The sequence below is a fragment of the Fringilla coelebs genome (assembly GCF_963513975.1).
Source record: "Fringilla coelebs genome assembly, chromosome: 3".
Lineage (NCBI taxonomy): Eukaryota > Metazoa > Chordata > Aves > Passeriformes > Fringillidae > Fringilla > Fringilla coelebs.
Genome location: NC_140030.1, coordinates 62,984,785 through 63,005,970, shown reverse-complemented (window position 1 = coordinate 63,005,970; position 21,186 = coordinate 62,984,785). Strand labels below are relative to the sequence as shown.

The 21,186-nt window shown below is 38.0% G+C and overlaps 1 protein-coding gene across 3 annotated transcripts in view; it reads left to right on the top strand.

Annotated features, from left to right (window-relative positions):
- ADGRG6 (adhesion G protein-coupled receptor G6) overlaps window positions 1-21,186 on the top strand; it is a 110,647-nt gene that overhangs the window by 26,665 nt on the left and 62,796 nt on the right. For all 3 annotated transcript variants that reach the window (XM_084201913.1, XM_084201914.1, XM_084201915.1), the window contains exon 3: window positions 15,676-16,017. In XM_084201913.1, coding sequence (XP_084058039.1) covers window positions 15,676-16,017 — 342 coding nt within the window. The remainder of the gene's footprint in view (window positions 1-15,675; window positions 16,018-21,186) is intronic.

Sequence of the window (21,186 nt, the reverse complement as noted above, 5' to 3'; positions counted from 1 at the left end):
CTTTCTCCCCTCTGTTGGCAACTGTTTTCTGGTCAGATGTTGTAGTCACTCATAGGTAGTATGTTTTCCATATAAAAACTTGCTAAACCCATGCTTCAGGTGTTCACTTCAAGCAACTTTTACATTTCTGTTGAACTTCGTGTGTCAGGTTCCTAAGGTAGGTAATTTGTTTCAATGACAGAAACTATGTAGTACCAGCACTCAGGTCACTTGAGGAGGTTTTGTTATTGCCAATTATTGTTTTTCATGTTTGAGTCTAAAGGCTGTGGTCCAAATCCTGCTGTGAGAGCATTTCTATTGAGTTTTGAATGAAGCCTAAAACTAGATGGTCTGGCCAAGGATGATGAAAGGAGAAAAGCTTTTAGCAAGCATTAAATGTTGAACTAAAATAAAGAGAATTGGATTTATTTGACGTGTTATTTGTTTAATATGTTTAAAACAACCTGCTTCTTCAAAACTTTTAAGCTTATTGCCCCAAATTCCAATTTTTAAGTGTTCCCCTGCACTTCTGATAAAATGTCAAAAATATCTGGGTGAACAACAGTGCATGGTGTTCATGGTAACTTTCTAGTTGACATTCTGATAGGATGCAGATGTAGGAGATAGCCACTGTTCCCACCACTCTTCTCAGACTAGTTTTGAACACTGCACTGATATGCTTCAATGGGCCCAGAAGTAAATCTTCAATGCAGGGAAGTGGTCACTGAGATAAACACTAAAAGAGCGGAGATAGAAGTCATGGATGGGTTTGTTTATGAACTCAGGTCTACAGTCTGCAGTTTAATAGTTTACACAACAAGTGTGTACAAATTAGGCAAAAAAAAAAAATTAAAATAAAAAAGAGAACCCCAAGAACGCTGCTTTATTCTGCTCTTGCAGGAGGTGAGTTAAACACCTTGCAGCTCTACTTGGTGCATCTACTTGATGACATTTTGAAGGGTCATACTAGTAACAACATGGCATGTACCATAGCAATGGGCATAATCCTCACCATTGTCTAAGAAACTTAGGATTACTTAAACCGAAGGCCTTCAAAGCCTTAAACAGGAGTTGAACCCCCTTAGTTTCTGCTAAAGTCCGCAGGCTACTACCCTGCATCCTCTGAATGCAGCTCAGGTACTTTAATTAAGGTAGGACCTTCCAATTTGCTAGACAGATGGGCTTCAATCCCAAGACACTCTAGTTAACAGCTGTATGCCCTAAACAACAGGCCTCTGCCTAAGGCTCTGGTACATAATTCTATTTTCCTGCATTTTTATTAATTGTCACACGTGGCAAATTGCTTTTCTGTTAATCACTTTGTTCTGTAATGCTGAGATATTTCTCTCTGATTCTCCCTCCAAACATTTCAGTTAGCTCTTCATAATCATCAACCTGTGGTCATGGGTAAAAATATACTTACTTTTAGCTATTTGCTTCTTACTTTTGTTATTGCCAAGTAAATCTTCATTCAGGAGACAAAATCCCCTCCCTCTTTAAGAGGAGTAGGCTTATACTTTCCATGCTGTTATGTTTCCATCTTTGGGCTTGCACCATTGTTTGTTCAAATGATGTCTCAAAAATTACAGTATTGCAAATGTTAAAATTTACAGTATCAGTAGAACCAGAGTAATTGTGCTTAAAAACTATAGTAAAAGGTAAGTAATGTGAAAGCAGTGGGAATTCTAAGCTCTCTTGGAACTTCAGAGTCAGATTTTCGACATTAGAATTTGATTAGTGTCTCTTCCATATTTACTCCTTTTATTAGGTCTAGTTTAGTTTTGATCTCTGCCAGGCTTCATCCCTAGAAGACCCAGGGCTTATTATCCTGAAGGAGTCAATCTTTGTGGGTTTGAGAATTTCAGCAATAGAAAACTTGCAGTCAAAGTGGGCTTCAATTCTCAGAGGTGTCCAGATAATCTGTCTGAATACTCAAATTACTTTCATATTTTTATTAGTTCATATTTTGGGTGCAGAGATAGAGAAAATTGATAAATTGAGTCCAACTCTAAATAAGAAGGTATCTTTTTCATTGTGTCTTTGAAATAGGCTTTCCTTGAAAACAGTTGAAGTGTAATATTAAGTGGTGTTGGAAATGGTGTTCAGAAGGAGAGTGCCACAGTCAGTGGTGTGTGCAGAGGTAGGTTTTGCTAGAAAGATTAGCTGAAAAGTTGCACAGTGCAGATGTTAAGTTTTGAGATGAAGACACATGTTGGCTTGCTTGAACTTCAGAGCTTTGTTGAACACAAAACAACAACAGAGTTTAATATTTTGGGAAAATATTTTAAAAAATAACCTCACAGGGAAGGAATATGGAAGCAACCCAGTACTTGGCTTTCTTTAATTGAATAGTTAAGGCAATTAATGCAGTACAATGTGTTAAAGGTCAAGTGAAGGGACAATACTTGGTTGTAAATGTGAGTGTATAGTCATTTTTAAGAGAGAACAGTTTGTTCACTTAGTTTTATAAAGGATGATGCCATAAAATTTTCTCATACTCACTTCCCGTCTCATTTTAAGGAACACTGTGCACCTGTCATTATACTTCCTAATCTTTTAAAACCTCCTTAAACAGTGTCTCCAGAGCTAACAAAATACCTTTTTCCTGTCTGCTTTATATGTAAATAGCAGATTCATGAAAGAGGTTTCCTTTGCTTGATTGGCTTGGTTTGGTTTCAGAAATTGCAGAGCAAGTCAATTGTAAAACTGCAGTTTCCATTAAATGGCAAGTGCTGTAGATGTTGTTTTCAAATAATGCTGATGACTGCAGAACCATCAGAAAGAAAATAAATTCCTTCACAAGAAGCAAGTTTTCTTAAGACTAAGAAAGCACTCTTGGTCTTGTATTAAGCTGAATAACTTGCTGATTTTGATTTGGAGAAGCAAGAAGTTTCCCCAAACAAACAAGAAGTCTATTTTCAGAATTCCTCTTTCAGTTAAGAATTGATTTCTCATGGTATTTGAGATTGAAGCTGTATAATATTGTGTAACTAAGTGTTGTACATGTTTTTAACACAGAGACCAGTTTAACATTTTTGTAGCTATGTTTAAAAAACATCACACCAATATCTGTAAACCCGTTCTTTAAGATTTAGAGTGGACAAATACTAAAAACAAGACAAAGCATTTTAGAATCTAACAGAGAAGTTTTAAAGCCACACTTAGTCAAGCTTATTGTAGTTTTTCTTGATTAAGAAGAGAATATTTTCAGGTTTTATGTGGTAACTAGTCATAGTTGAAAAAAAGGACGCAGTTAATAATTTATTTCTGATCTGATCCCTGTAAATTTAGGGGTTTCTTTCAGTAAAGAAACCAGATGCAAAAAGGGAAGTGGGGCACACACTATCCATACTGAAGGAGTTAAATGTATGCAGTACGATCAGAATCAAATTCCTAATTTTGAAGTCCATTCACCCGTGGAATATTTTTCTTTAGGGAACTTGTAGAAAAAGGCTTTAGTGTCGGAAAAAGCACTGGCATGTGTGGGGAGAATTTTTGATTGATTGCAGTGGGAGTTCAGTGTCTAGAGCAGTTGCAGTACTGGATGGAGGTTAGAAAAATAAATCACATAGCCCAGACTGATGAAAAATAAAAGGTTCAGGTATAGTCACACAAAGATCAGTCATTGTAAGCCTGGAAGCAAAAAGGAGACACTTGGCTGTTCAGCACAAGACTTTTCAGTCTGTGTTCACAAAGGTTTCTTTTCAGCTGTTATGTGAGGAGAAAGACACCAACATACGAGGGGTGGAAACTCATAATACATCAGTGAAGGAATTACTGTTTTGACTTAGGTATGCCGATCCCTTCCATCTTTACCTCTGATAAAAACAATATGATAAGAAAGCAGTTTCAGATGCTGTATAACTGAAATTATTCAAAATTATGGTGAATGGCTTGTTTGAGAATATAGATCAAAAAAACAGCATTAGAGATATCAGACTAGCATTAAATGTCCAAAATGCACATATTTCCCTACCACAACAGATATTACTCTGCCATATTATACATGGCGTTATTCTGTTCTCATCAGTGAAAAATACTGAGAAGTAGTTTCTGATCCCACTTTTATTTGTGTAGTTGGACTAACTTCCAGAAGCACCCTAAATGAAGGAGGAAAGTTGAAATCTTGGCTTAGCAAAGAGGCTCTAACCCTTTCCAGTCTCCTCACGCTTCCATTGAAAGTGTACAAGAAAATACCTGATATCCTTATTCAGGGCATCTTTTCAGTTTGGTCTGGGCAGAACTCATTGTGTTAACTCTGAATGTTATTGTCTGTGGAGGGTGAAAGAATGGCTGATTTTCTGTGATGGGGTAGAACAGAATATTTCTGTGTGTAATAGGAAAAACTCTTTATACATTTGTAATGTTAAAAAATCCCAACGCTTTTGACTTAGATTGCTACCTCTTGCAGATCAGATGAGACAAATATATTACCAACAGTATCTATTTTTAAAAACTTAATAAAAGGACCCAGAAAACACTAAAGTACTGAAATATAAGTAGCCCAAATAATACTGAAATAGTTACTTTGAAAACTCACAGAGAGGACAAGTAATAAAATGCTTAAAATGTTTCAAAGACTCTGTATGAAATCAGTTTTTCCCAGTGTTTCCCAGTATGTCTAGAATGCCTTGGTATTTTATTATAGTAGTGAATTCCAGTGTAAAGTGATTTTTCATAGTTTCTGTAATTTGTTAAACAACAGCAAAATGTAGTTTCAACATCTACTGCAGGAAATCCATGTAATCAATACCAGATTTTCTGGAATAGCTGATTTTTTTAAAAAAAAAAATCTAGACACAAAATTTGACCTGTAAACAGAAAAAGCTTGAAGAATATAATTGACAAACCATATAATAACCCTGCTACCTTGTGTTTTCTAGAGGTCTTCATTGGACTTTAAAATTATGCCTATTCAGAATACTGATAGTAGCAGCCAGAAAAGACAGTCCAACATTGCAGCATCAGAAAGAAAATGCTGCAATTGACCTATCCTCTTATAAACAATAAAAGATTTTGAATGCATCATGGATCAAATGGAAACTGCTTTGGATATTGGGTGTGTGTTGGATTTGCTGGGTAAAGCACTTGATGAAAATGCAGTATTTTCTACTTTCGCTGCACAGAATATTCTGTTACCCAAGAATTTAATCGTTACAACTTCTTTAGTCAGTTTCCCATCTATGTGTAAAAGAAATGTGTGCATCTGTATAACTGGAGTTTACCAAGATAACCTATGTCTAGTTGTAACATTATTTTAACCCATGTCGGTACAGTTTGGTAGGAACTCAAGCTCCTACAAACCACTCTTCCTCATTAAAAGATTGTCAGCTGTTTTCCCACTCATTTTTTTTAACTATTTCCCAGAGAAGTGTGACATGTGTTTGCACAAGTGATACAAGAGAATGTATTGAGCCATGCATAGTCTTCAGTTTGTGCAGCCTGGTATTAAATCTAACTGCACCCATCGATTTACTCCAGCTGAGGATGTGATCCTCATTGTAGCAGTGCAGCAGCAGAACAGCCAAGAGCCAGCAGCCAGATCTTCTGGCTGGAGCAGACAGAAGTACAACATTCTTGCTGACCATTCCTCCTGTAAATCCTAGCACGTTTCGTGATGGAGCGTGATATGTAGATCCCAGATTGAAAAACACTAGGTTACATGCAGCAGCCTCACAAAAAAACTCTCACCTGTTCCCAGCCTATCCTTTCCTTGGCTTAATTATCTTTTTACTTACATGTATGCTAGCTTATGTGCTTAATGCACCCACCTGTATACTTATTAGTTAATGCCTTTTAAACCGGCGTATCTAAACTGAGCTGTCAATACCTTTCTTTGTCCCAAACTTCTGCTACTCTGTGGAAAAAAAAATCCAACTCAAGCCAAAACTAGCAAGTCAATTCTGTTATTTTTATAAGATTATCACAGGAATGCCAATGAAAATATTCTTAAGTTACAATGGGTGTAACACAGGATTTTCACATTACCCCCTCCCTCTGGGGGAAATCCATAACTTTGTCTACACTGTGAACTCCACTCATATGGGTCAGGGCTGATTTACCCAGTCAGTGTGTTTGTTTCCACTTCCATTTTCATTGGCACAAACCCAAACAACTAAGGGGAAACAGGCAGTGCAGGGCCCCCACCCTGGCTCTGAACATATTTTCTTCTATTGTAGCTGGTTCCCTCAATTTCCCAGATCAATCAAAACCTGCTGGAGTCACTGCTGTGATAAAGTCAGCTGCTGTCAGGGAGTAGGATATCTGGGCTAGAGTGATCAAGAGGGGTCAGAGCTTTTTTACTGGCAATGCTAACCATACAGAAATAAATACCTACTGAATTCCAGCATAAAATGGGGCCTGGGGGCAATACAGAATATCTTAAAACACACAGAATGTCTAATGGTCTCTGTATTATGCTGGCATCCCACTCAAGAACTTCAGCTCTTACCTCTCCAAGACTATCATAAAGTTTTAGTGATCCAGCACATAACAAATATTTATAATGTGAGTACTTGGATGACTCCTTTGAGGCCTGGATAGGATGCTGATCTTGAGAAGTCAAGATGTCAGTCCCCTGAAATGTCCTGTCCAAAGTGTCAACAGCCTCCATATGAATGATACATCTTAAACATGTGTAAAGTTCCAGTCCATCTGTGTGCTTAGTGAAAAGATTAGCAGTTATTTATTTATTAAAAAAATAAATAACATAATCTCTCTCTGTGTAGGGCCATGTTACACAGTTGTGTCAATAGGAAGTGCAAATCAGCTTCTGCTGATTTCTAGTTTTAGTGAACAACCTGCTCCTGGATTTAGTAGTAGCTGGTTACTGCCTACGTTCACGGTAAATGCTTCCTGAGTCAGTAATTTACTATTCTCATGTCTGCTTTTCTAATCTTAACCTGATTTGAAAATTAAGCTTTGCTCTTCCTGATTTTTTTGTTACATTATTACTGCTACTGACCTCAAGTGTATCCTGAAAGATAATTTTGATTATCATGTTAGAAACAGGATGTAATACCACCTGTTTCTCCCAGATTTCTGTGTAGTGTTGGAACATCAGAACTAATGAGAACTGTTCAATTGGCTCCTATGAAAGATACACAAGATAGAACCTTGTGCTTGGCCTCACGTGGCTTTATCTGGTCCCCCACAGTGCCGTGGCCACTTTTACTCCAGTAAAAGGGATATGCCCAGGGCTGCTCTCTGCCTCAGAGGCCAGCTCATGCAAGTGTCTCAGTTCCAAAAACTGGGGTAGCTGCATCCAGGTTGCCTGCTGGGAATGGCCTCTGACCTGTGCTGGCTGCTCAGCTGTACCCAGGAAGGACTTGGAGGAGACCTGGGCTGTCAGCCATATGGGCAGGAGACTGGGATTGTGTCCTCAACCAAGGTGGAGCTATTAATGCTGTTCCTGGACAGTTGGTTAAGATTAATTTTAAACATAAGCCATGAGGTTTACTATTTCTTACAGTTATGTCTCATCAATTATTTTATGTCTGGAGGGATTCAGAGATCCTTTTAGATACTTGGGAAAATGTCTGTGCACTTTCTGAATTTTATGTTCCCTGCTTTCATAGTTTTCAGGTCCGAGTTTCACAGGTTGGCATTGTTACGTAAGAGAAAATATTGTCTTTTATCAGTTTTCAATTTGCCACACATCATTTCGTTAATTAAGTGCTTTGTTCTTGTCTTACAAAAGAGAGAAAATAATCAGTTCTAATTCCCATGTGATGACAAATATAACTTGCTAATAAACTGATAAGCAATATGGGCTAGAGCAACAGGAAGCAGAAATAATAAGTGAATTCATAGACAACAATTACACTGTCATATAAGTCTCTATACTAGCCTGTAAAGATATTTTTTTTTCCTTACATTTTATTATTCCTAGGTGTGCCAACCAGTTCATCCATTTGAGGCATATGTTGCAGGACATAATGCATCAGCAAACGATGATGCAAGGCAAGCTGATAGGACTGGCCAGGGCATAGTACGCTCTTTGTCTCCTGGCTTCAGTGGCCAAAACCAAATTGTTGAATTATTTTGTGAGAGCACAATCTTGTCTTTCATTGAATTATAAAAGGCTCTGCCAGGGTTATGTGCTATTTCCAGTCAGGAATATGGAGGCTTTAAATTCTTGCTGGGTACAAGGAGTTCTGTGAAGATGAGGCAATGGGAATGATGCAGAATGAGTCTGGACTGATTTTTTAATAGTGCTTAAAATAGTGATTCCTCACAAATCAACCAAAAGAGTCACATTTGCAAGTGAAGAATAACACAGATACAAAAGATTCTTGCTAACTTTATTGTACTGGTGCTCTGCAAAATACAGCTGATTATGTGATGCAGAAGAATAACGTAAAGTTTCACTCATATAAAGCTTATAAAATTTTATTTTATAAAATATGCTGGTTATAGTACTGATGAGTCTATGCAAGTGATTTCACAGAAAAACTTGTAATATTTATCCTGTAGGGAATTCTCTGTATGCTACAGCTATTATTAATAATAAAAAAATATTTAGGAATGTTCTAAAAAATTATTTAAATTTTACTCAGTTCCATTTTCTGATGACCCACACTACACTGCCTGGGATTTTATGACCTGCAGTTTGACTGTTCAGTGTTTGGAGAAATTTTTTAAAAACTCAAGGGTGAATTGAAATATATTTTTCCACATCCTAACTGTCCAGCATTAGAGCCTGCTACTGATGCCTTTGCAGAGCTGAAAGTTAGTGTAACATCCTGCTAACAAAGGGTGGTGGGATGGGTTTGAACCCTACACAGAGGAATAATGCTTATATTTTTAAGTGGGGAGGCAGGGAATTAGAGGAGATTTTTAGGAAGTTCATGGCTGACTTAGAATTAAGCCTTACCATTCCTGGTCTTTAGGCATAAATTAATTTGGTAAAGAAATTCAAAGTCTGGAAGGAACTATTTCATTGCAGTTTGGTGTAAAAAATCAACCTCCTTCTCCCACCAAATTCAATCCGCATTACTTAATTACGTGGAAACCACATTTCCATAAGCATCCTCTGTGTTTGAGAGTGGATCTCTCTCCCTGAATTGGTGTTTGCCAATGTTGATCCAGTGGTTGCTCCTTTCATTGAAAGGAAAAGAAGATGGTCAGGCCCAGAGAGGATGGCCCAGCCTTCCTCGCTGCTCGGGTCTGTGCGGTGCCTCCCCTGTGGTTTTCAGACAGCCGCAGTTAGGGAGTCAAGCTCTCCCATTCAGCCTTGAGGGGGCTGCAGGGCTGAAGACAGGACTGCAAAGCTTCAAATACAGAGCTGAAAGACACCATTGTGCAGAAAAGGACTTTAAACAGTTGCTGAATTTTAAGTCCATGCTTAAATTCAAAGCGTATCTGTGAGGTTATAGGATTTGCTCAACACTTTTGGAAATTTAGAGCTGTTGTAGAAATGTTTTAGAAACTTTAGAAATGTTGTAGAAACATTGTAGAAATGCTAAAGTAGGTATTGCTCCATATGATGAATACAAATCCGGGGGTATCTGCATTTATACACAGTCACAGTCATATTTCCAAGCAGTAGACCTCAACCTGGTAACATTGCTTGTGAAGGGACAAACTTTTGTATACATCAGAATGAGTCTTACATCCTTTCTGCTAATTGCAGAATTCTGCTAATTATTTTATTTTTAAATCTGAATGTTTAAATAGAATTAGGATTGTCTGTTTAACTTGACAATTAGAGTAGCTGCGAACATTAAGTTAGGTGTGGTGCATAGTAATTTTTATCAGCATAGTGTGGCAGAATAAAGATCTTTTTGAGAGATCATACAGCTTCTACAATTTGAAAAGTAAATAAAGAAGCAAAAATAAACCTGCCACATCTCCTCATTTGAACTTTCCCAGACTGAGCTCAATCAAAGTGTGGGTTGCACAGAGAGCAGAGTACATGGTTTGGTCTGCAGAGGGTCCAGAAGAATGCTAGGCTTCCTGTTTTGCATAAACAAATTGAAAAGGTTTTATCTCATTGCTAGCTTAAATGTGAGGAAGCAGAGCAGAATATTACTGTATGTTCAGAGTGAATAATGGGACATTTCTTTGCAATTAATATGCTCCCACTTTGCATATGGACATTTTTCTAGATCTACAGATTGCCTTTATGTTCAAATTTATTTTTGAGGTGAAGATAAGCTACTGTCCAAGCCTATGCCATAGGATAGCTGTTTTTGGTTTGGTGTTTGTGTCTTGCTGGAATAACACGGGTTTGTTTGTTCTGTAGCCATTCCAGCCCACCCACATCTTGGTGGTTTGGCCCTTCTGCTTGTCTGCAGGTGTGCCCATTGCTGACCTCATTCACCCATCTATTTGCAGTCATAAATACATCTAACCTAATGTTTGGCCATATTTGTGTTGTGATATCCTTGAAATAGAAAAAACCCTGAACAATTAATTGCTTCTTACAAAGGAAAATTTTTTTCCACCCAATGTTCATTAAAGTAGTTGGTTTTTTTATGCTGTGACACAAAACAATTGTAAATTTTCTCTTTTATTTTGGGCATCACCACACACTTGCAAGTGCCTCTGCTGTGTCACCAGCCTGTTCTTTCTCAGTTCAAATGACCATCTTTGTTAGTACTGCTTTTTAAAATATATGTAAAGTGCTTAAAAATTCTCAGATGTCAACATGAAAGCAAATTATAATTAATTCTGTACTGCTTTATATGTCTAAAGTGCTAGGCACTCTAGCTAAGATTTTCTGTGGCTTAGAATTGGCCTAATTCTGTCAGGCAGGGGAGATTTTATTGTTCACTTGAATATGACTAGAGTTAGCATAAAATATTTGGGTTTTCTTTCTGAAAATTCAATTCCAGAGCTACATAGATTTATTTCAGGATGGTTTCGTACAAAAATTCTATCATCCACAGAGAGAAGGAGATTTAATTTTTATGCCAGAATGAAATCCAGAAGCATTCGGTTTTATGAGGGAACCTTTTAATGTATTTTAAAAAAATACTGGTAGTGTTAATACAACTCACCCAGTTTTCATTGGTATCCTGTGCTACTGCCTAAGCATGTAGAGTCATTTACAGCACTGTCAGGTGGGAAACTCTGTGTGCTTCAGCTGTGAAAAGAAAGTTCCAGTGCAAAGCTTAACTTAGTGTCAAAAAAAACTGGATAATGCACAAACTGCAAGTACAGGCTTTTTCCCCCACAGTGCCCTTGTTTTCATTTGATCCTAACCTTCACAAAATTTGGGTCTTAAAGGCTAAAATAGACAGTGTCCAAAACTGGATTGCTTTTGCACTCTTGTAAAAATTCTTGGCTGAACAAAATTTGTTGTCCAGCACTTCACCACGGCTGGATAAGTGCAGAAGGGAAAGCAGGTGGAGAGGTAGAGGTCAAAACTTATGCCTGAGAAGGAAATGCTGAGTAAAATAGAACAAAATACAGTTTTTAGGGGTAAACGATGACAGTGGAGAGAAGTAGAGAAGTGTGAGAAATTAGAGGAAAATATGAATATTACCACAGATTTTGGAGGCAAATGCTGGAATGTGTTAGTCATTCAAAAAAAAAAGAGAAGTACATACATATGGGATAAGATTATATCAAGACTGTTTCCTTCCCAAATCCACAGTTAGGCATTGTAGCTCTGTGTCTGGCTGTGGGCTTTAGCTTCCCAAAAATGACTGATGTAAGTCGCGTTTGAAATTGTGTCAATAATTACAATTGTCTTGATGAGTTCATATGGTGGAATTCAGTGCTAGGACTCTAAAGAGGCAAAATCAGTGGGCAAAACAAGCTGGACAATTAATTTTGTTTCATAGGATATGAGGTTTGCATATACACATGATTGTTTGTGTTAATGAGTCAGATAGGTTTTCCTTAGCCCCTTAATATTAGGGCACTCATCAGAAGATTGAGCGTGGTGTAGGAAGGAGTAGGGTAGGGTATTTTCTGCCTCACACAAGTTAAAAGGTATAGCTGTAAAATAGTCAGGGAAATCCTAGAAGAGAGGGAATGGTTTCATGGTTAGCAAAACTGGCAACTGTGAAAATGGGATTCTATTCCTGCTTTTACTGATAAGTTCTTATTAAAAGTGGCCAAATTGCTTTGACCAAAATTTTCTGTTGGGCACTAAATGCTCATTTTTGGATTTTCTACAGTGGGCTAGATTGTCAAAGTGCTCTCCCAGCTACAGTATAAAGTCATTTGTAGTGTGCTTTGCACATATAAAACCCTGTACAAATATGAAGTAGTTAAGAAAAATCAGTAGTTTTATTTCATTTGTGAGGAACCAAAAATCTGTGGAAAGTTTTTCCATTTTTGCCCATTATCTCCATGTCATGATAGGAAAAAGCCATTTCCCCTACAGTCTATTCCACTTCTGAAGTCAATTAACATTTTTGAATCACTTAGATAACTTTGGTGAGAGCTCTAACTAGCTCCAGAGAAATTTGTTAATTTCCCTTTTCAGTTTAGTGTTGAAGTATCACAGTAACTAGTTCAATATTCTTTTACCATGGGAGGTATGAGTATGATGCAGAAAAAAAATTGATACCATACTCCAGTGCACGCTTATGATGGAAACAAAGGAATTGCCCAGTGAAGCTTTCAGTTTAGGAAATGTTGAAATTAGGTCCTTGATTTCACTATTCAAAAGGGGTGCTCATTTCAGTTTGGGAAAGAATGGAGGAGGAGAAAGAGAAAGGCCTTTATTGTACAAAGTATATTTAGACAGTGAATTTCCTTTGGTCTATGGTGGTGAAAATTACTTGACAGGCAGATTCTGGATATGTGGGGCTCCTAACCAGGAATATCATAGCTAAATTTGTTCCCATTAAAATCAATAAAATATCTTGGACTGCTTCTAGAAATGTTTGTGGTGTGTATTGCAACAAGTATTCATTCTCCACAGTTCAGAACTGCTCTGAGCCAATGGGATTGCAAAATATCTGTCAACTTTGGCTGACAGCCTAACGTTGCCACAGCAATTTTTCTCTTTAATGAGTAAAATAGGTGATGTTTATAGAAAAATAACTGTCTCATGAGAAGCTGTGCAAAACGTTCCATTTAAAACCATTCTGTTTATATATAGTTTTGTTGTTTGTTTTCTTTTCTTTTTACTTACTACTGTGGACATTTGCATGAAAACAGGATATTTCTCCTTCAAATTGCAGTCATGGACAGAATAGCTACTATACCAAAATGGAGCCAACCCACTTAAAACAAAAACCCAACCATGTTACTTACCAAATCTGTTTCTTCTGTGCATGCAAAGTTTTGAGTACTTATTTTTCTACCTAAATTTAGGGGCTGTTTTTTTTTTTTTTTTTTTACATTGGTTCTGTAAAATCAGCAAAACAATATGGATGTAATAAAGTGAGAATACATTTCTGCAAATATTAAATTATTAAAAAATCATAAATAACATTTATGTATTAATATTTACAGTGACATCAGGGATAAGAGTATTTTTTGTTATATGTACTGGCTTTTTCTTTTTACGCAGCCTAGAAATAATGATAAATACGAGAGAGAGAGAGAGAGAAATAGAAAAGCTGAGCCCTGTTTTTGGTTGCTGATGATCAACAGAATTAATAAACACAAAGAACATCATAGTTCTCTCTGATGGACAAATTTGACTTTTCCAGTCTCAGGTTGAGTGTAATATTCTACCAATTAGGGACATACACTTTTACTGACAAGTACCATATTTTCTCTGGTTTGGCAATGTCTTATAATGCCCTTAAGATTGCTTTAGGTGTCCCAGGATGAACCAGTGGACATTAACACAAGCGTACATTAACACAAGTGTACATTAACAGTGTACATTAACACCCACGTTCCTGTATGTATTTACATCACTTAACACCTTAGTCCCTGGCTTCAGGTCTGAGTGCCCAAGGAAACGTCTCAGCTGCCCAGAGAGCTCTGTGTCATTTGTTTCTCTGGCAGGAATGAGAAGGAGAGTGAGTAAGGTGTGCTGCCAGATCCCCAGCCCCTGAAAGCCCTCATCCTGGCAATCAGGATCCTGGGTCACAGAGCCTTCCAGCTGGAGACAGCTCCAGCCAGAGCAGTCTGACAGGGGCTCTGCCCTGTGCGGGCTCACTTACCCTGGACTGGGAGACAGCCTGCAGGGGCACACAGCATGCTTTTCCTGCTCCTCCTCCTCTCAGTCCAAGGTGCCTCTCTGAAAGCTGATACCTATCTGTGCAAAATCCACTGGATGAAGCTGTCATCTGTTTGTACAACTGCAGGATTTATGATCACTAATAAGTAAATATTCCCTCTCTGGTTAATAAATGGAACACCAGTGCAGGTGAGCATAGTCCTCTGACTGTAAAGATTTGCAGGGAAATTAAAAATGGGCAGGCTTTTGTTTGTACTTCACAGGTCAAGTTTTCAAATTCCAGGAGCACCACTGTTTTCCACTGCTACCTGTAAATCTGTCAGACAATATTTTTTTCTCGCTTGAACAAAGAAGTGTCTCACTGAGCTTTCCTAGCGTAACCAGCCTGCATTTGGCTCTGAGAGCCCAACAGTCTCTTTACTTCATTGGGGCCATATGAATTCATGCTTTGCAAATAAAAATTACAAAAACTATGTAAAATATACCTCTCAATTGGCTCTTTGGAGGAATTAGTTGCATTTGTTCCTATTTTGTAACTTTTCTGTATGTAATTTACACGCAGCAACTTTTTTAGGTTGTTTTTGGTTTGAGCAACTAATAATTAATGTTTTTTCATCCTTGTAGGATTTGACACGGGGTTGTGGCTTGATGAAATGATTGCAAAGTAATTCAGCATAAATGGGCCAGTTAGTTTCTTTGGTTATCTCTTGGTGATATTCAGCTGCCACCTATTTTGTTCAGTGCTGCTTTGGCAAACTGTTACAGATTTCAGCAGCAGGCAGTTCGTGGTAATTATATCATATAATACACTAAGTAAATATATGATAAATGAGCAAATGTTAACCAAACAAGAAATGCAACCCTGGGCACTAACTGGGCTTGAAATTCTCATGGGTAAACACAGCAGGTGAGCAAAGGAGAATGACAAACAGGGTAAGAATTTCTTAAAGCCTGACTGCCACAAATATGTCAATGGAGCTGAGTCAGCATGGGAAGGACACAGTAATTTACTGTTGATTCTAAAGCCAGTAGCTCACTGCTACCCTTCTGGGTGGTGTGGAATGCATCAGCTGGAAATGCAGATGACTAACTTCAGGGACTGCTGCTTCTGCTGCTCTTCAGCCCAACTCTTGTGCTGCGCCTTTCCAGGGACACTTCTCTGGAAATAACAGCATGTCATAGAGCTGTTGGGATAACCTACAGTCAGACCAGCAGCCAAAAAATGTGAATGATGCCAGTCATCTTTTTAGAAGTTGCAGTTTTACAATTGGCCTTTCTGAATTGAAAAACATTGCTTTCATTTTGCCTTTATCAGGCCAATATATCTGGTAAATATATATATATATAAAATGTGTACAAATTTATTGTTTAGCAATATAAATTATATTCTTTGCTATAGGATTTCTTACATAAAATATGCTTTTCCTATGCTATTCCTTCAACATTTTCCTCACCAGAAACAAGGCCTTTTTCTGCCTTTCTTCCTCCCATCTCTATTTTTCTGTATAGACATACATTTAGTTCTTGTGTTGATGGTTACTTTACTCTTAAGTTATGTCTCTGCCTGACCTCCAGCTTTTCTCTGTTTTCATTGTCAGCTCATGGATGCTATGACTGTAGGACTGTGCTAACTGACCCCTCTGGAGTTTTCACTTCGCCATGCTTCCCCAGTGACTATCCCAACAGCCAAGCATGCAAGTGGATTATCCGAGCGCCTCATGGATTTATCATACAGCTAACATTTATTGATTTCGACATTGAAGAAGCTCCGGGCTGCATTTATGATTCACTGACATTAGACAATGGAGAAAGCCCAATGAACCTTTGTGGCATCACTGCCAAAGGATTATCCTATAATTCTACCGGAAATGAAATGATTGTGTCATTTAAAAGCGACTTCAGTATCCAAAAGAAAGGTTTTAATGCCAGCTATATACGAAGTAAGTAAGTCCAAAGCATTTAATCCCATTATAGATGTTATAAGGAAATGTCCTATAAGGATTAGAATGACTTCCCAAAGGAATCAAGTCCTCCATAAGAAGAGAATGAATGGGTGAGGCTACACTTCACAGCGTTATCTTGTATCTTTTATTAGCTAATTTATTTTTCTTTGGATCAAAATTATTTTATTCCAGGACATGACAAGAAGTGTGTTAGAAAAACTTTTCACATGCAAAGATTTTAGGCCTAACAGTTCTCTCCCTGCCAATTTATGCTGGAGGATTTGGAAGCAGGATAGGTGCCTTTCAGGTCAGCACACCTGCAGAGGGACATAGAAACTTAAAGGAGAGCATGAGAGGCAACTTAGTTGAGCCAGAAAGATCAGCCTGGATCTGTAGCCCAGTGTAACTCCCAGCAGTGAGGAGAAGTTTGTGCAGAAAGCAGAACGTCTCAGAGTTCATCCAGCCTCTGGAACAAACTCCCTGGGATAAGCTGGCGTTGCAAAATGGCCACCTGTCATCCCAGTTCCTTGACCTTTCTGTCCCTTCCCTAAATATGTAACAATGGTTTTAAAGGTTTTAAAAAGACACTTATGCTTTTTTCCCTAGAAGATAAGAGTACGAATAATTTCTGGTTGGAGCATTAATTAGGATAAACCAGACAGTAAAGGGCAGTGAGGTAGAGAAGGGCATTAGGACAGTCACTGACAGGCCCTCACTGTTCATTCCACTTCAGGGTTATGGTTTCCAGTTGCATGCTCTCAGTAGACTTTCTTTTTGTAGTGGTTGCACACCTTACACTGAGCCCTAGTATTGCATTTAGCCTTTATATGATTGTTATGTTCTGCAGGTTGTCTTCCTGTAAAAAGAGCAGGGAAGTTTGGCAGTTGTCTTTTCAGGCACAAGCACATGTTCCTCATGATTATTTAAGAAAATTTATTACACATTTCATATATTTTAAAATAATTAAGATAGTAAGTCCCAGGAATCAAAAGACAAAAGTAGACATGATTATGTCATCGAAATCTGTGTGCAGTCCTGAAAATAAAAAAGGTAACATCACAGAGAAGCTGAAAATACTTCCCTCTACTGAGGTCCTTTCATACTGACAAAATAATGTAGCAATAATTGTAGGAGCACCTGTTTTCTTATGAAAGTCAAAGCAAATTTTCTGAAAGGCTTCTCTATTTGAAATTAACAAAAATGTTGCTGTATTGTAAGAAGTTGTAAAATCAAGTGGATCATAAGAAATAATATGCAGTGAGATTATGCAAAATATTTATTATTTTAATGTTTATGTATCACTGTAAGTGATGAGTTACAATTGGAATTAAGAGATACAATGTTGACCTCACCTGTGTTTAATGAGGAGAGAAAAGGTCTACAAACATAGGCAGAGAACCCTTTGTGCATACATACCTAGAGTAATGTATTGTAATGGTAGCAGGAGTATTACCTCCAAATTGAGTAGCACCTTATGCTCATGGATAGCACCATCAAAATTGAATGGTCTTGAAAGATAGCCTTTTATGTTGAAAAAGAAGGCTATTCTCCAGTGCCAGTAAAAGCATCAAAGACCTTCACCAGTGGCTTATATTTTAATGTTTCACATAGATATTAGTTCAGAAGCTCTGTGTTAAGGCTTGCTGTTAAGCACCCAGGTGAGACTGCCTTCATTTGGTTTCATTACTCCAAATGTGTAACTTTGACCTCACATCCTGATTTTGACTGTGGATGCTGGCAGAGCTGTCTGCATTCTTCTAGGGCAAATTGTAACTACATTCTACTTATTGCTCACAGTTGTGCAATTGTGTTACTTTCAGAACATAGTTACTGACAAAGATCATAGTAAAACTTAACCTGGAAATGGATACAGAAACAGGTCTGGGAAAAGGGGTCATAATGTACTGCTTTCCTTTCAAGTTATAAAAGCATGTGGAAAATAACACATCAGTGTGCACACACACTGAAATGGCAATGCATCCACATGGCAGATCCTGTGTGCTCTGCTATGCTTGCAAAGAGTTCCCAAAGCCATCCAAAAGATTGCACGCCCCTCGACTTCACGTCATGTGAAAAATTGCACACCCCCTCACTTCACATGAAGTTTCAAAGCTTGTAGTTCAAGCTGACACCATCTTAAACTACTAAAAATGTGACATGGCAGCAAAAGCATTAATTTTCCCCAGAACTAGGGGAATGCTGTTATATTTTTTCCATTTCTAAGAAATTATATTTTATATATAATAATAAAATTAATTTGTTTGTTCCACTTTGAATTTCAGAAAGTAATGGAAAATTGGAAAGTATAAAGCCATTCAAAGACACAATTTGCTATCTAGAAATGAAGTTTAAAAAGACATTAGTGATACAAACATCCTGATGTGCAGTATGTATACAAGACAAAATACATGTGGGGGAAGACAGACATAAGAGAGTGAATTTTGGGAGAAAATTAGTTGGGGAATAGAACAACTTTTGTGTGACTGCTCAGTTTTATTTAAGTTTCAAACTGAGTTTTCCAGAGTCTTGTTGTCCATATCAAATTGGCCACCCACACAAATGTTTGTTTCCTGCCTGCCACCTCCTGCAGCACACCAATAGCAGATGGACAGGCCATATCCTCAGCTGCAGTAAACCAATCTAGCTTTGCCAGTCTTAGGGGAATTATCTCAATTTACACCAGCTGAAGAGCTGTCATGGTAAATAATTTCCTAGTAGCACTTAACTGTAAGTAATAACTCCAGCAGTAAGTAAAAGTCAGTCACCAAAAGGGGAGGAAGGAGAGCCAACAGACCTGTGTTAGTACCAAAATGCTTGAGACAATTTAGTGTACAGTTCAGCAGGACTGCAGTAGCCCAAATTAAAGGCACAGTTCACTGAGGTAGGAACAATACAGCCCCAAACATCCTTTGTATGTGGACACTTGCAGACCTCATTAGAGTTTGACACATTTCTTTCAGCCTCAGAGAGAGGGAAGATGAAAGCTGGGGAGCTAAAAACAGCAGAAGGCACCTTTTAAGCACCAAACTATGCTGAAAAGCCCATCAGCTGTCAGGAGACAGTGTTCCCTGCAAGGGATTATAAAACAGAGCCGGGATTCCTGGCTTGCTTATGTGTGAAGGGTCATATGAGATGTGAGATGCAAGTAAGGTAGATGTTTGTACATTCTTCATACAAAAATGTGTTAAAAACCCCATGCCCACTGTAATCCAGATATCACAGAACAGTCTGAGTTGGAAGGGACCCAGAAGGATCATCAAGTCCAGCTATCGTGTGAATGGCCCATACAGGGATCAAACCCACAACCCTGGAATTATTCGCACCATCCTCTAACCAGCTGAGCTAATCTCAGGATCTTCCTAAAAGAAAAAATTTAGCATTATTCTGAAAGCATTCTGAAACACCTGGATGAATATTCCAAGAATATATATATATTCTTCCTCAGAGAATAACCAGTTTCTCTGATGCTAACATTTAAATTCATCGATGTGATGACTGACTGTGCAACAGCAACCAGGAAAGAGATCTGCATTTAATATTGATGACAGGATTCAGTTTTCTCCATGTGGACAAAATACCTGGCAGTTTTGTCTTTTCAGTGTATGGAGAAGCTGCCAGTGATTAAATCTGTACAATGAATACAGGAAACCTGAGTAGACTTCTTCAGTATGGGAGCAAAGTCCTTCCCATTTATTTCTCTTTCTGTACTGTTTAAATGTGACCAGGTGGTCCATAACTTTTCTGACCACCTGGTCTGGGTAGTGCTCATGTGAATAAGCTGTTTTGAGCCTTGAATCCTTACGTTTCTTTTTTGCTTCTTTTTCAAGTCTTGAATCCTTACGCTTCTTCTGGAACACTTTCCATGTTACGTAAAGGAGCTTACAGTATAATTAACCCGCTAAAAAAATGCCCCTGTTTTCAATGGAGAGTTGAACGCATTTTCTATCTATAAAATTGTTACAGCATGCTTTTTCCCTTGGGAAGAAAAATAAATCTATGAAGTAAATCCAGTAACTATAAAAGCCCAGTATTTTTCTCTCTTCCCTCCTATTATGCAGTTGCTGGGTTGGCAGATAATGTGCAATGCTTTATGTTATTTTACTATGTAATAGATTGGTCAAATTATGTTTTTGTGTATATCCAAATATGGTAGTTTGGAGCTCAGAGTCTTTGCAAGCAGCTGGCAAAGGGAATTTGCAGCACCACAGACAACACAGAATCCTTAGACACCATGTGTCTGTGTCTTTTCCTGGGTATGGTGTGACAGTCATCCTTCCCTCAGGTCTCACACTTTCATGTTTGAAAGGGTTTTATTTCAATCTGAGAAGAGAATAGGTGTAGTAATTAGTGTTGTGACATCACTGATAAATCCCAGAGGGGACTGGGAATTAACTACTGTGGCAGTTATTCTTCATGTTCTGCAAGAAACACTTTCATTTCCAGCATATACACTGTGGAAATGTGTAAGAGGTAGCAGACATTTGCAGGAGATACGGGTCTGAGGCAGACCTGAGGAGCCAGAAGTAAAACCGAGGGTTGCTGCAATCTGTACCAGACACCTTTGCATGAATGGCAGTCGGAAACTTTTCTGTGGAGAAATTTGCTGTAAGAATTGTGCTGCCATAAATGTGACAATAAGACTGAGCATATTAACATTCTCTTTTGAAAAATAATGTTCTCTGAAATATAGTGAACAGAATTTTCATTCATGTACTCATGAAGAAAAAGTATGTGTCATGTGATACTTTCTCCTTTAGTGGTTGTTATTTTGTCCATGCAAAAGAGCATACTTAACAGCAATTAAAGCAATTCTGCCTAAATACCCTTCCAGCAATATATAAATTGCTGTAGGACTAGAAATTTCTAGATACTTGTGCAAAGTCCAAAACTGCTGACCCAACTGTTAGTAAATAGGGAACAGCTTGGATAGAAATATTTATGAGCACACAATTGCAGTATTCAACCAGAAAGCTGCTGGGGAGAAAATGAGAAGATGCCTAATGCTGTGCAGAAATACCCATTAGCTGAATTCAGCAACAAAAGGCTTCAATTTGCCAAGGAATGTAATGGGGCCTTTCTTCTATTGCGATATTTAAAAGAAGGAAGGCCCGAACTTCACTGGTGTAATGCTATCCTGCAGACAAGTAATTAAAATATATATCTTAA